This window comes from Lygodium microphyllum, unplaced genomic scaffold (genome assembly GCF_053477565.2).
Source record: "Lygodium microphyllum isolate KBCC unplaced genomic scaffold, Lygodium_microphyllum_v1.1.10 scaffold_45, whole genome shotgun sequence".
In the NCBI taxonomy this organism is placed as follows: domain Eukaryota; kingdom Viridiplantae; phylum Streptophyta; class Polypodiopsida; order Schizaeales; family Lygodiaceae; genus Lygodium; species Lygodium microphyllum.
In genome coordinates, this window is record NW_028229528.1 from 789,878 (window position 1) to 805,318 (window position 15,441).

A 15,441-nucleotide genomic window follows, 5' to 3' on the forward strand; every position below is an offset into this window, starting at 1 on the left:
CGCTGTAAAATAGAAACTAGTTCAAATGTGTACATTAAAAGTTAAAATTGCACAAAAAGGCAAAAGAGGGATGGGAAATGTTCAAATTTTTTTGAGATAAAGAATCGCTCAAACGTGCAAGATCTTCATTGTTTTTAAATCAAAAAACAAAAGATTACAAGAAAAAGGTCACTTGAAATGAACAATCCCATGCCCATCTCTTATTTTTGAAAAAATAAATCATCCTAATATTGCCTAATGGCTAATATTTTCACAAGCTGCCTTCGTAAAGTTGATGCATCAACCTTCAACAACCATGATGCTCTTTCTTGCCCCTCCACTAACCGCAATTATAAAGTTTATTAGTATCAACATCCCAACATAGGTCCAATCAAGACAAACAAAACATGCACAAACATTTGTGCATTCACTGATATTTTTTCTAAGCACATGGAAACAATTCCTTGTTAGCTCTAATGCACTTGAAGTTATTAAGTTATTCTAAAGCTATTGGACACTTTGCCCTCTTTGCATGCATATTTCTACCAATCTGTGCGACACATTCTTGTTCAATTTTTCAATGCATTGAGCTCTTAAGCAATTCTTTTTCAAAGCACTTGCAAATTACTCCTTAAAACTGTACGATGTTCAGAATAAAAAGCAAAATTCAGAACCAAGTGGCAAACTCTCAAACTCCAGAATAAAAAACCCCACCTTTCAAAGACTGAAGTGCAAATATTGAGGAGCCCCTGCTCTACTTTCCCATGGGCTGGTATGGTAGATCATATCCCTGCGCCATGTGCTAACCAACGTGCACTTACATGATGAGAGACAAATGTCAAATAACAATGCTTCTATAAGTTTGTACCATATCACCACACATGATCAGAGACAAAAGTCAAATAACAATGCTTCTATAGCTTTATACCATATCACCAATAGTTTGAATACAAAACATCTCAAAGAGCACTTGCAAACAAAACCAAGATGTGAACACCCACCAATAAAAGGACGTTTCTGTTTTTAGACTGTCACCTTAACTGCGCCTGAATGAATTAGAATTAACTTCCACTAAAAGGACGGTTCTATACTTAAAACAGCAAGGGCCCAAAAACCCAACAAATCTCTCCACAGGAAAGATTATTGAAGTAACGGTTTCGAGAAAGCTTATTGAGCCGATTTCAACGTGTCACCTTAACTGGGCCTGAATGAATTAAGTTCCACAAAAAGGATTCCAGGTTCCATGTACAATGTGTGAAGACTGAGACAGAACAGGGATCGAGTTGAACCATACACCACAGTTAAAACGTAAAAAATGACAGCCTGAAAAGCCTTTAGATAAGTCCCTGTAAACCAAACAAGGGCAAGTCTACATGACCACATACAATTACATGGATGTTCCCATGAAACATTTTGTCAACACTATCTATGTGCCTTGAATTGGGCATTCTTTCATACAGAGTGGCAATAGGTTAACAAAGTGTCCCTGGCAGCCTGCCATGGAGCTGGTGACCTCATTTGAGACACAGGAGCAGTGGCCCAATTCATGACATATCCTTATTTACACAGTCGTCGGTGAGCTGTACCTCAAATGCTTTTCATAGAAATCTATCAGCTGAAAGCACAAGAACAACAGTTAGAAATACTTACAATTCTGCAGTTGAATCAACTACTACTACTACTTACCAAAAGAGGATAGTTTTCCCTCATGTACTTGTTGTCTACCAGCACTTCATGCCCATCAGCCCTGAATAATATCAGCAAATGCTTGTATTTATTAGATCTTTCAAGACAGACCAAGCACAGCAACTTACAATCATGACAATCCCATTCCTCCTCCCACTCCACTCTTCTCAAAGGGAAAGAAGATAGTAGGGAGCAGAGAACTGGATTAGTCAAAAAATGCTCAACTGCCATAGCATACCTTGACTTACTATCAGTTACTATTCCAATCAAGGCGCTCATCAACCTATCACTAAACTGTGGAAGTACAACAAAAAGCTTACAAAAGAATGTACCAAATAAGATCAACCTAGAATAGCTGTGAAGCAACACTAGCAAGGAGGGACCAGAAAGAGACAGCAAGCAGAGAGCAGCTTAAAATGTTGTGAGAAGCTTAAACTAACAAAATAAATGTTTCTCACGATGCCTCATCCCCCCTACCTGTTGTTTAATCAATTAAAAAATAGGCCTTAATTAATTTGTTTATCATTGGCCAATTTATCGGCTCTCATAGAGCACCAAAAAGTAAATCAAATGAACATTACAAGTTCTTGCTTGGCAGCCATGCAGCTGCCCAACTCTATATTTGGGCCAAGAGGGGACGGCGGACACTTTTGTCCCTCTTCATGAAACTTCAGGCCAGATTTCTACTGCCAGCAGCAGCAGCTGCACCACATTGTAGGCTAATTTGGTCGGCTCCTGTACAACACCAATAAGCAAACTAAATAACATTACAAGTTCTCGCTCGATGGTCATGCACCTGCCCAACTCTATAAAGGGACCTAGGGGCGACAGCCACTTTCATCCCTTTTAGTCTCACTCCAGGCCTGACTTTTACCACCAGCATCAGCAGCTTCACCACACTACACCCTTTCAGATTTCCTTCCCAGCTTTTACTCCTCAGCCTCCAGGCAGCATATTTATTCTCAGTAGATCACTCCTCAGTAGTACCATACTTCACCGTATCCATTCCAGTGCATCCCTGCTTTGGTAGTAGGTCTTCTCTAGTCTCTTTGTTGCTGAAAACAGTAGTCCTGCTACTAAACCTGCCTGGAGAACCTGTTGGCTGACCTGGTAATGCTGCTATTTTGCTGGACAGAGCTGTTCCAAACAGAGATGAAACGATGAAGGCAATCAAGAGACAACTTAGCTGAATACAAGGATCACACCCTCCACGTGCTATAGTGTAGCTGCACTGAGGGCACCAAAAGTGAGAAGGCAAGTGATAATGACCAACTGACCTATGTGCCTATAAATAGGTAAGAAGCCCTGCAATTCTCTCAGGTGGCATCTGTCATGTCAAAGTGCAGCAATGTGGAAGCGTGGGACCAAGACTGAGACAGAGTGAACATAGAGAGGAGAGAGAGAGAGAGAGAGAGAGAGAGAGAGGACTGTAACGCATAAAATCTGCAGTGTAGAATGCTGTATAGAAATGCAGAAATATACACAAGTGCAGAGAAAATATATGTGTATGTCTCCGCCTTGAGGACCTCTATCTCCGTCAGCCCACGTGCTGTCAATCTCAGCAAGCTCTCTTTGTCAGATACAAGTGACCAGAGTGTGCTGGCGGACTGCCATAAATAGCAGAAAAATACCACGAAAAAATGGTCAGAATCAGGTTGGCTGCAGCCGACTGCATAAAAGCTGTCCGATTGCTGCTATGCCACATGGCAACTAGTCCGACTGCACTGCAATTGCTGACATGGCTCCTCCTGCACTGTCTGTACAGACTGCTGCAGCACAGCTGTCCAAGGAATAATACCTCTAACACCCCCTCTCAGATCCTGGACAGGTCAAAAGACTCAGGGATCTGGCATGTCTCCAAAGAATAGCCTGGGGAAGTGCCTTCGTGAACAAATTTGCAAGATTATCCTCCATAAGCGCCTTCGTGAACAAATCTGCAAGATTATCCTCCATCTTGCAGTACTCCACACCAATGGTCCCATCCAAAAGCTTCTCACAAATGAAGTGATACTGGATCTCAATGTGCTTCGTCCGAGCATGGAATACACGATTCCGTACCAAGGCAATGCAACTCTCATTGTCGCATCGTAAAAGAGTAGGACGAGTCTAGGGGCAGCCAAGCTCCTCCAACAATCTTCGAGGCCACACAACCTCACATGTGGTGGAAGGCGCGGCCCGATACTCCGCCTCAGTAGAAGAAAGGGCTACCGTGGGCTGTTTCTTGCTACTCCATGAGATAACACCTATACCCAAGGTAAAACAATAGCCTGTAGTAGACCACCAATGGTCCACATCACCAACCCAATCCGAGTCGCTCCAACCTGCAAGAACAAGAGCTGAAGTAGTTGTACCTATTGGATAAGAAATCCCCAAGTCAAAGGTCCCCCTCAAATACCGAAGAATCCTCGAGGCAACCTACCAATGCACCTGTTGGGGTTCACTCATGAACCCCGCCAAAAGACCCACAACAAAACAAAGATCAACAGGAGTGTTGAGTAGCCAAATCAAGGAACCAATCAACTGGCGATAGCGAGAAGCATCCGTCAAGGGAGAATCTCAGTGTGAAGTGGCCTTCCAGTTTGGATCCATAGGAGTAGAAATGGTCCGACAAGTCTCCATCTCAAAAGCCACCAAGAGCTCTTGAATGTATCATTGTTGAGAGATGAAAATCCCCCTCTGAAACTGATAAATCTCGTGACCCAAGAAGAAATGAAGAAGCCCCAAATCTGTCATCTTGAACATTTGATGTAAAGCTGTCTTGGTCTCTTGGACCTTTTGTGCATGGTCACCTGTAAGAATCAAATCATCAACATACAACACAAACAACACACGACCAGCCTCGGAAGTGTGCACATAAAGCTATGGATCGGCCTTGGAGCGCCGATATCCCAACTTTGATTGAAGAAACGGATTAATCTCATCATTCCATGCACGGAAAGCTTGCTTGAGGCCATACAAGGCCTTCTTCAACCTGTAAACTTTCCCATCGGAGGATCCAAAGCCAAGAGGCTACTTTACATAGATCTTCTCCTGCAAGTCACCATTGAGAAAGGTTGATTTCACATCCAACTCATAGACAAGCCACCTCCTATGGCCAACCAAGGCATGAACAACTCAAATAGTCGCCATATGAGCAATGGGGGAGGGAGGGGGGAGAGTATCATGGAAGTCACCTGTAAGAATCAAATCATCAACATACAACACAAACAACACACGACCACTCGGAAGTGTGCACATAAAGCTATGGATCGGCCTTGGAGCGCCGATATCCCAACTTTGATTGAAGAAACGGATTAATCTCATCATTCCTTGAACGGAAAGCTTGCTTGAGGCCATACAAGGCCTTCTTCAACCTGTAAACTTTCCCATCGGAGGATCCAAAGCCAAGAGGCTACTTTAGATAGATCTTCTCCTGCAAGTCACCATTGAGAAAGGTTAATTTCACATCCAACTCATAGACAAGCCACCTCCTATGGCCAACCAAGGCATGAACAACTCAAATAGTCGCCATATAAGCAATGGGGGAGGGAGGGGGAGAGTATCATGGAAGTCAATGCCTGGGCGCTAAGTAAAACCTTTAGCAACAAGGCGAGCCTTGTGCTTGTCCAAAGAACCATCGCTAAGATACTTAGTCTTGAAGACCCACTTGACACCAATCACCTTCTTGTGAGAAAGACGAGGCACAAGGGACCAAGTGTCATTCCTCTCAATAGCCTCCAACTCAGCTTCCATAGCCTTCCGTCAATGGTCAGACTCCAAAGCCGCCTCCACAAAAGTGGACTCTCAATCCTGCATAACACGGGTTATCAAAAGATAGTTAGAGCAAACAATGCATAACACGGGTTATCAAAAGATAGTTAGAGCAAACAAGCTCCGTAGAATGTATTTGATTCCTCCCTGACCTCCACAGTCCATCCTGCAGTTCCCACTCCTCAAGGACCCACTCGATCCCTAAATCGCAGAGTGTGTCATGGGCCCAACGAGGAGAAGGCCAAACCTCTCGCTGTTGCTCTCCATCTGCTGAAGACTCAGGTACATCCACTGACGGAAGCTCCATTGGGGGCAGCCGATGTAAGTAAAGACTCTAAATCAGAAGAAGAATCTCCATCAAGAGGCTTCTAGCTCCAAAGGAACTGTCTCGAGAGCCCAACTCTCCCTTGGATCTCCAAGGACAGAGTGCTCCTCACCCCCCTCTGTGGTCGAAACTTCCACGAACCGCACATCTCAGCTCGCGTAGACATCCTGTTTGACGGGATCAAACAAACAATAACCTTGGGACCAGGAGTTGTAACCAACAAAAACCTGTCGTCAGGAAGCCGCCTCAAACTTGTCATGCTACATCCTCGAGATGTGCACATAGGCGTCACACCCAAAGATCCTGAAATAAGAGACATCATGCTTAGTCCCAAAGTAAGTCTCAAAAGGTGACATCCTGTCAATGGCCAAAGTGGAAGATCGATTGAGGACGTGAACTGCAGTAGCCACTACCTCGGCCCACATAAACTGAGGTGTCTGTCGATGCTCCATCATGGTGCTTGCCATCTTAATCACACTTCAATTCTTCTGCTCCAAAATGCCATTCTCTTGAGTGTTGGTGTTAGCAAACTCCTAGTGAATGCCCCTATTTGCACAAAAACGAGCATACTCATTAGACACAAATTCACCACCCTTGTTTGAGTGCAAGGTCTTCAGTCTTCGACCAAATCGATTCTCCTCAAAGAGAAGCCAATCCTTGAAGTGGAAGAAAGCCTCCAACTTCAACCTTAAGAATATACCCATGTCATCTTACTGTAGTCATTTACAATCAACATGAAGTACAAGCTCCCCTTCAAGGACTTGATCCGCATCGAGCCACAAAGATCCGTAGATACAAGCTCCATAGGTGAAGTAGACCGCCGCGAAGCTTTGTTGGGACTCACATCCTAATGCAAATTCCCACGAATGCAAGAGACACATGGTTGTTGGCTCACCACTATGTCTTATGGACCAAGAGAACAAATCTTATGGACCGAAAGATACCCTAAGCCTAGCACATGTAACACCTCGGAAGTGTGGGTACCACCACGTCCATCTAGAATCAACTGCATCTCACCCCGTGCGACAATAGACACAGAAGAGCTGTCTCCAATGAGAATCTACCCACGCAAAGGTCACAAATGGGCAACACCAACGGAAGAACTCATGTGTCGTGAGACACCACTGTCCACGATCCACTCTCGAGCTTGGGGAGCTATCATCGCAACATCACAAGTCTACCGTGTAGGGCCCTCAATGACTGCAAAGTGTAGAAAAGCAATTGATGAGGATACAGTCACCGCTCCAAAATCCTTCAGGTCCTTCTTGGTATCCTTCTTGTCCTTGTCGGGGCTATCTTTCTTCCAATGACCAATCTTACCACAAATATGGCAGATCGATTCCTTCTCTTTGTCCTTCTTGGATTTGTTGTCCTTCTTTTTCTTTTGGTCCTTCCCTTTCTTTTGAGAGGCTTGACCAACCAAAGCCTCCGATTTGGAAGCATTCTGTCCCTTAAACTGTTTCTCTTGGTCCAAGACCATAAAAACCAGCTCTTCCCACCGAAGAGTAGACTCCCGCCCAGATGCAATAAGAGCGGAATAAAAGGTACCAAATCATGGTAGCAATTGGGACAATAAAGTGATCGCCATGTCTTTAGAGAAAATAGGCTTCCCCACATTTTGAACCTGCATTTGAAGCTGCCGAAGCTTGTTGATGTATACCCGAAGCGAAAAAGACTTATTCACAGACAAGGTCCGCATCTATACGTCCAAAGAAACCCTCTTCATCAAGGTCATCCAATTATACATCTAATCGAGCTCTAGCCATATCTCTCGAGCCACTATCAAGTACTCGATGTGAGCTATCACAACTGAAATACAAGAAAAAAAAAAAACGAATCCTGGCATTCAGTTTGTCCCAATGAGACTGAGTCTTATTACTCCGCACGAGCATTGGAAGAGAGTTTGGACTCATCTCTCACTGAGGGCCGGTTAATCTCCTCCATCACAAGCTCTACCAAATCATAAGACTCCAGAATGGCCAACATCATCACGCGCCAGATGCGTAATTGTCACTATCAAGCTTTTGATCTGATGGAAGAGCCGGAAGGACAAGCACCTTCCTATCCATGATCACCTGGAACTCCAAGTTGGTCTCTGTAAACATATTCAACTACAATGCCTGCACAAACGCAAAATCAGCCCCCTTTGACAGTGTAAACGCAGCATGTTAGGGCTCTTTCCTCCACTTCCCGAACCTTCTTCAACCACCGAAGGCGATGAAAAGGTAAAATCTATAATTGAAGGCCTAAAACACAGGACTCCTTTCCCACACACCCAGACTCACTTCAGCCTAGTTCCAATGCGCGTCCCTCCTACTTGCCCTCAAATGCTGGAAACGCAGCCCTATGTCATGCTGAAATCTCCTCTTCAGGTAGGTTCTTCAATCAGTCAGTCTAATTTCACCACTCTGATACCATGTCAGAGTGCAACAATGCGGAAGCGTAGAACCAAGATTGAGACAGAGTGAACACAAAGAGAAAAGAGAGAGTCGAACTTCATGCAAGAACTTTCAAACCTTGTCGTTAGTCTGAGGCTTATGCAAAGCACTACCACTCCTCTTGCAATGGCCAACAATGCATTCATAAATAAGACTCGTTTCAACGGGTCGAACTTCACTACTTGGTCAAAATCTATGCAACAAGTGCTTAACTCTCAAGGACTTTAGAAGCTTATAATGAACCCTCACTTAGCTCACCCTGATCACATCTGTCAATGGAGATTCCACAATGCCACAACCAATGTTGAGTTAGTGCAAGGGTTGCTTCTTGAGTTTTACTCTCAATTACAACATTTTCCCTTGCATCTAAGCGTTGGAGTCATCTCATTTATCTCATTGACCACTATGCAACACGCAATTGCACACAACACATCAATCTCCATTTTGAGATTCAAGAGTTTGCCATTAAGGAAGGGAATGATCTGAAAGTCAAGTTGGTTGAATATCAATGATTACTTACAAAGTTTGCTACTACTGGCTCCTTGAAATCAAGTGATTACTTACAAAGTTTGCCACTACTAGCTTCCTAAAGTCAAGCGATGATCAAGTCACGTTCTTCTTAAACAAGTTGCTCGACAAATACTTCAATTTTATCTAGCATATTATCTCACTACCTAGATTGTCAACCTTCTATGAGTTTAAGTACCAATTCTTACCTTACACGAGGTTGCATAACAAAGTCCACAAAAAATCTTCCACATACTTATTCAAAGCGGAAACCAATTGCATATTTTTCGAAAGGTAAAACCAATAGTGCCCATAGCACCTAAGAAACGCATTTCTTTGAATTTGAAACTTAACGAAACATTTCTTAAAGTACGAAACGTTTGAGAGTAAAAAACATAGGCTTTTTTTTTTTTTTGAAACCCAAAACATGGTTTCTTTGATAAAAACTATTGGGCAATGTTAAACATAATGATGATGATATATAATGACTCATGAGGGCTCAAGATTTTAGATCAGAGACTAATTTTTTTGTGATTTTGTTTAGTTATTGGACTTTGCCAATCTAGTATCTATTCTTGTCTTGAGAGTTGAATATTATACGACTTTAGTCTCATTTATGAGTTATTTATGATATATTATGATTCATTCTCGATTTTGATATTTTGTCAATTTGTTTTAAATGAAAATCATGATGTTGCAACTTGACTCAGTCTATATTGTAGATAGGCTATTTACATGTTAATTTCAATTTTCTTCGTATGATATGTATGAATCATAATGTTTGAGTTCCAAACCATAGTATAGCTTATCCAAAGACTAACTTTGACATAAGTGACAAGTCAATAATGGCTCATGGATATGTGACGTATTATTCTCAATTGACTTTATTATCACTCAAGCTCAATTGGTCATTCTTTGTTTAAGAGATAGAATCTCTTTCCCTAGTCAAACTATTAAAAACCCCTATCTAAAAAACCTGTGTTTCTTATTTTATCCCCTCTTGAAAAAAACTTACGAAACATGTTTATGACCTTTTGCTTCTAAACGTTTCTTGCTGCTATGATAGTGCCAAGTACTCACAAGATGTAAAGGCAAGCCAAAACAAGGGTGACACCCCTTACTTTGACAAAACCAAAGAAACAAAATCCTAAAAAAATAGATTTCACACACTATGCCAACAATTGGGCTATGTGGATAAGGTGTAGTACAAAGGCCCAAGGTCTTCCTTCGAAGAAACCTCAACAAACCGCTACGATTGCCTCCACTTTGGAAGCCAATCCAGTGGAGCTCACCTCCCATTGCTACCCCATCTACTTCTTCGATTCCCAACAACTATTAAACATGTGGCATATAGACAACCTCAACGACCATCCTTCTCTATTCTTAAGGAGTTATCTAATTGGTCTGCAAGTACCTATTTCATTGCACTTTACACATCCACTTTGCATCCACCTTCATCGAGAACTCTCTCACCACCTCATCAGGCGTTTCATTAGCAAAGACATGCTATAGACGTATATGATTGTGGCCATATCTTTATATTGTCTCCAACTTCACCCTTTTAGATCTTTAGGCTATTGAGTCGAGCCCGTAAGATTTCCTCCTTGAATTATTCTTAAGTCACTATGGTTTCATCTGCCTTTACAAGACTTGGTAGGCCATTGGGTAATCGACAAGAACCCTTTGTTCGATACCCTATCCTCTCTAGGGTGACTACTTAGACTCCCTTGGTAAGATACCCATTGCCTCTATAGCCTTGATGAACCATTGAGCAACAGTCGTACACCCTTTGTCTAATACCTTGGTTGCTTTGGGATGGGACGCCTTAGGCAAACCTAGGTCGACGTTCCCTTGTAATCTTGTTTTGAGCCTAAGAGGGGGATGTTAAGCTAAAAATTGCATTATATGAAATACTAATTAGACTCTTACACAACCCTAAAACATGTTTATTTTATGAAAAACCCTAAAACAAAACACCATTCGAGAGAGTTTTTGTGCAACCCTAATTTGGAAAAATCCATCCACATCTATAAATAAACAAGTTATCTCCATTCAATTATATCATCCCTTGTGCAGATTTTCTAACCCTTGTGTGTAAAATTTCAACCACCAACCTTTCTCCGCATGGATGTCCACAACCTTCACGACAACTACCACTCCATCATCGAGTGCTCTGATAATTAGAGACTTCTTTCACTATTGCCACCCTCTGTCTAGCACCTTTATCACTACTACATTTGGTAATTTCAGCCATCACCAATTTTAAAATAGTCTTCTACTACTTGAATTTGATGCTCCATCAACCAGGTGTCAATCTACTGTGTCTCTCCTCCACATGGCAACCCTCTACTCCTTGCATTTGGCATCATCTATCCCACACGACAATGGGCTGATCTTCCACATCAACAAGTAACTCCTTCCCAACCTGCATTTGCAACTTTCTAAGGCTACTTACATCCTCCAACATCTCTACTACTAAGGTTAAGTGTTCCAGTAGCCTTTGACATCTACATTTGATAATTCTCGTCACTCCAACACTCTGATTGGTGGTCGCAATACTTGGGATCCGTCTATGATGGTGGACGTTACTCTCTAACACTACTCTGCCATTGGACACTCTATACACTCTTACATACTCAAAAAAATAACCTCAATTTGCTAAAAGGCCTTCATGGAAGCAAGTTAGAGAAGAAAGTCATTCACCACAAATCTTACAATCAAATTAGTAGCATATTAATAATAATGTGAAATCTAAAGTTTGATAGTAGGAGACTAAGGCTTTGAAATTATTTTTTGTTGCATTCTACTTTTGCGATTACCATATGGTGTACATGTGTTTAGCTGAGTTTAACACGTGGTCCAATCATAATTGTAAGGCTTTCTTAAAGCCACACAAATGATTTGATTGAGACTATTGTATTAGAAAACATTGAAGGAAAGTTCAAAGGTAATCTATTAAGGCAACATTAGCCTCAAGCCAAGCCAACTAACAATATTTATTTCACACACATGATTAACTTTTGACTTTTAAGTTTTTCATCTTTGTCCTTTGTTATGGCTAGACCTTTTGAATTGCTAAGTGTGCTTGATTGGTATACAATAAATTTTTTTAAGCAATTTATTTTAAAGCCCACTACAAGCTCCCCTTTCCTTACTAAGGATTCAAATTGTCATCAAAATACAACCTATTATAGCCCCTTAAAGCCCACCCAATTTTTTCCAACTACTATCTGTTTTGGATTCAATTTTCCAAAATATTTGTTTCATGCTCAACATTATAACGTGGGTTTTCTTACAAAGCTAGCATTAGTTCTTCATGAATTCACCACAATCCTTAACAACCTCCCAAGCTCCTTGGTCTGTAAAAATTTGTGTATACTGCTTGCAAGAAAACAACATATAAAGAACAAGCATATGTTATATCATACCTTGATGCCTTAAAAAGAACAGTCACATCTTGCTTTCCTTCCACAGATGAGTTGCTGTAATTTACTGCCTTGATAATCTTTGTGAGAGGAGGATTACTGGGCGTGCTTGGTTGGGAACACTGGTTTGCTGTGGCAGAAGGCGACTTTGTTTCAGAAATCTGCAGCTGTGAAGGCTTAACTTCCATGTGCCCACCTTGTGTGGACAACAAAATTCCCTTCAAATTGTTGGCCTGCTCCACAATTTCCTGTGACCTCTCCTCATCAGCAATTGTCTTTGCATCCTGTTCTTGAGAATCCAAACTTTGTCGAACACGTCTCACAAAACCTTGTTTCCTCTTTTTTGCTCCAGTACATTTGTCACTGCCAGCACTCTTATTAAGTTCCCCACTGCTTGATTTTTTGTCCAGCTGAGCATCATCCTTATTCAATGTTCCTTCATCTGGCAAAGAAGATTTTGATGTCAAGCTCAACTGATGCCTGGTAGCACTTATATCACTTTGCATAATCTCCTCCCTAGCTTCATGATGCCCATTGGCCCTGCTTTTTTCTGCAGCTTTGCTATGCTTGCCTCCTCCAGTTCCATGAGGTGAGATAGAACCTGATTGTTCTTGCAACAACTTTGGCTGGGGCATGTCTGTTTCCAGCACTGACCTGCCTGAATTAAATCCTTGTTGGTTAACCGTAGGGTTTATCACCATCTCTTCTGTTGTCTCAGTTGCAAGGAAACTACCATTTCCAGGATTGCCTACTGCTGTTGACCTGTCAACATCCTTTCTCCCAATATCAGAAACTCCACCTTTAAGTGATATTGAATTCTCAGGACTCTCCCTGATTGGTTCTGCAGTTTCAGTTTCACACTTTCCATTGTCCTGATCAGTGTCCACTGTGTCCTCTCCTGTGTTGGCAGCACTTCCCCCGTCAACATTTTCTAGCAGTGACTGCTTCTTCTTTTGAGAAAGTTGATAAGTTCCAGATTTCTTTTTACCCCGTCCTTTCCTGCCTGATTTAGGCACATAGCTACAAACAAGACAAGTAAGAAAAATCAAAATGACATTGGCATATTGGATAACATATCCGCACAGTAAAGAAAACTAAAGATCTCAACGTACCTCTTGTCAAATTCCTCTATGATGTCAGCACAAGCCTTGACATTCTCGAATGGTTCCCAAGTATTATCCGACTCAGGCCACCCTCGCCTACAATGTAACACATGTCAGATACTCTAAGTCAGGCCATAAGAGAAGTGTATGTATCAAGCAGAACTAAATCTGATGCATTACTGCTACCATCCCTCACCACTTTATCAAGTACTGCACTTGACCCTGCAATCATCGTGAAAAGCAAGATTAGAATTGTTGCTTTTGAAACTGACAATGTACTGCAGAGGACTAAGCAACACAATTCAGTATAACCATTTACGATATTAGGAAATATGATAATGGCCGGTTTGCAGGCTACAACATAGCTTCAAACGCTTGAACGACCTGACTTAAGAATTTAATACTTAAGATGTCAACTGGTAAGCCAAACAGATATGCAAGAAGGATTCATTTGAATTAGGAGCATAACCAGTCAACAAACTTCACCTTTGAAGCTCGTGTACAGGTTCAGGAAGAGAAAAAGAATTGAGGAATCTCTTTGTGTTAGTATGACAGTTAAAATACATGGCGTGAAAGTGTTGAACAAAGACAGGAAGGTGATGCACCTTGCGTACTCGCCTCTTTTTCACAGCTTCAACTTCATAGAAGCCTTCTGCGAGTCCATCGACTCCTGCATCTTGCCTGGAAACATCTTCTCCTTTCTCGCTCGCACTCGCTTCCTCTTCATCCTCCTCCTCCTCCTCCTCCTCCTCTTCTCCTTCTTCTTCTTCCCCTTCCTCCGGCTGCGAAGCTCCATCACCATGGCCAGCTTGTCTCTCATTTCCCATCTCGTCAGCGTCCTTGTCACGTTTCCTCTTGGCGCTGGAGCTCCTCACGTGCTTTTCAACTGCTGCGTCCTTCTTCTTGGCGGATGGAGGAGTCTTAACTGAGCGTGGCTGGAGGGACTTATTGAGGGAGGAAGAGACGGATCTCCGGGGGCGGTTGCGAGCCAACTCCTCGTGAGGAGTGGCGGGATCATGGCCGGGCTGGAGGGGCGGGGCACGGCGACCCATGGAACGGCGCCCGCGCAAGCAAAGGAAGCTCCTGGTCCTCGCCGGCCTTCGTCTGCTGTGCGGCGATAGGGTTTAGCAGCGATTCTCCGAGCCAGGGAGAGAGCGAATGCGCAGAAACGCGAGAGAGCACGCGTATGCACAGAAGAAGAGACGGAGGAGTAAGAGGGAAGGAGCTAAAGTAGAAGGGAGAAGAAAAACTGCGTACATTTTGAAATTTTTTTAATGTGAAATGCGGGTTGGGGTTCCCTATGTATTTCTATTAACTCTTCGCTCGTATCCCACCAAATCCTCTTCCTTTCATGACATGTCTTTGTAAGTATTCTATAAAGGCGTAAGCGTCTTAGTAAGTGGTCTTTGTAAGTATCGATTGGGCTTCATCCCAATCTCTTCAACCCAAAAGGTCATATCCAATTATTTCACCCCAAAAGATAGCTCGACTATACTCAGCTTGCGAACGGTTGAAACTCGAGTGGTTCAAGGCTCAATCAACAGACAAGAGCTAGCATGTTTCCATGACTATATATTGTTCCCCTAACTTCGTTGCGGGAAGTGATGTTTTCAAACTTTGGAATTTGCTCCATCTAAAGCAATGCAAAGATTATTTGTAAGTACACTCACTCATAGAAAGACAAGAGCAAAACATGTCTTTGTGACTAGATATTGTTTCCCCGACTTAAGAGTGGGAGGTAAAGTTTTAGGATGTTGGAATTTCCTCAATCTAGAGGAATGCAAAAGATTATGTTGTAAGAAGACTCAAAACCATGTAATGTTGTCTCCTATTATAAGCGTGTTTTCAATCCCAATATTATGGAAAAATGAATGCTTCTCATTTGTGCATGGATGGCCTCCAACTGATGAGTGTCAATGGTTGAAGGACCATGTTTCATCGTGTATTGTAATACTTGAGCGTGATGTATGTGAAAAAAGGGACAATGCATGCATTGTCATGATTCCATGTATAAATGAGGTTCATCATCTATTTTTCTTGCTTTCAAGTATTAGCATTGTTAGATTGCAGATTTCAGCAAGGGTGAGTGAAATAAGAAGACTCGTGTTGTAATAATCTAATCTATAGTTTGATGGGTGCTATGCAAGATGACCAATTAACTTATACATCATATGAGCTCTCTGTGTACAAGTGTTGTTTCAAGATGAGTGAAACAAGTATGCAATAAT

At 42.2% G+C, this 15,441-nt stretch overlaps 1 protein-coding gene across 1 annotated transcript; it reads right to left on the reverse strand.

Moving 5' to 3' along the window:
• Window positions 1-1,280: 1,280 nt before the first annotated feature.
• LOC148008925 (chromo domain protein LHP1-like) lies at window positions 1,281-14,470 on the reverse strand. The gene is made up of 6 exons (XM_087673901.1): window positions 13,819-14,470; window positions 13,410-13,435; window positions 13,223-13,309; window positions 12,114-13,130; window positions 1,666-1,726; window positions 1,281-1,594 (listed from the first exon to the last, which is right to left on the reverse strand). The coding sequence occupies exons 1-6, from the start codon at window positions 14,263-14,265 to the stop codon at window positions 1,541-1,543; spliced, it is 1,692 nt and encodes a 563-aa protein (XP_087530027.1). The 5' UTR covers window positions 14,266-14,470; the 3' UTR covers window positions 1,281-1,540.
• Window positions 14,471-15,441: the final 971 nt, after the last annotated feature.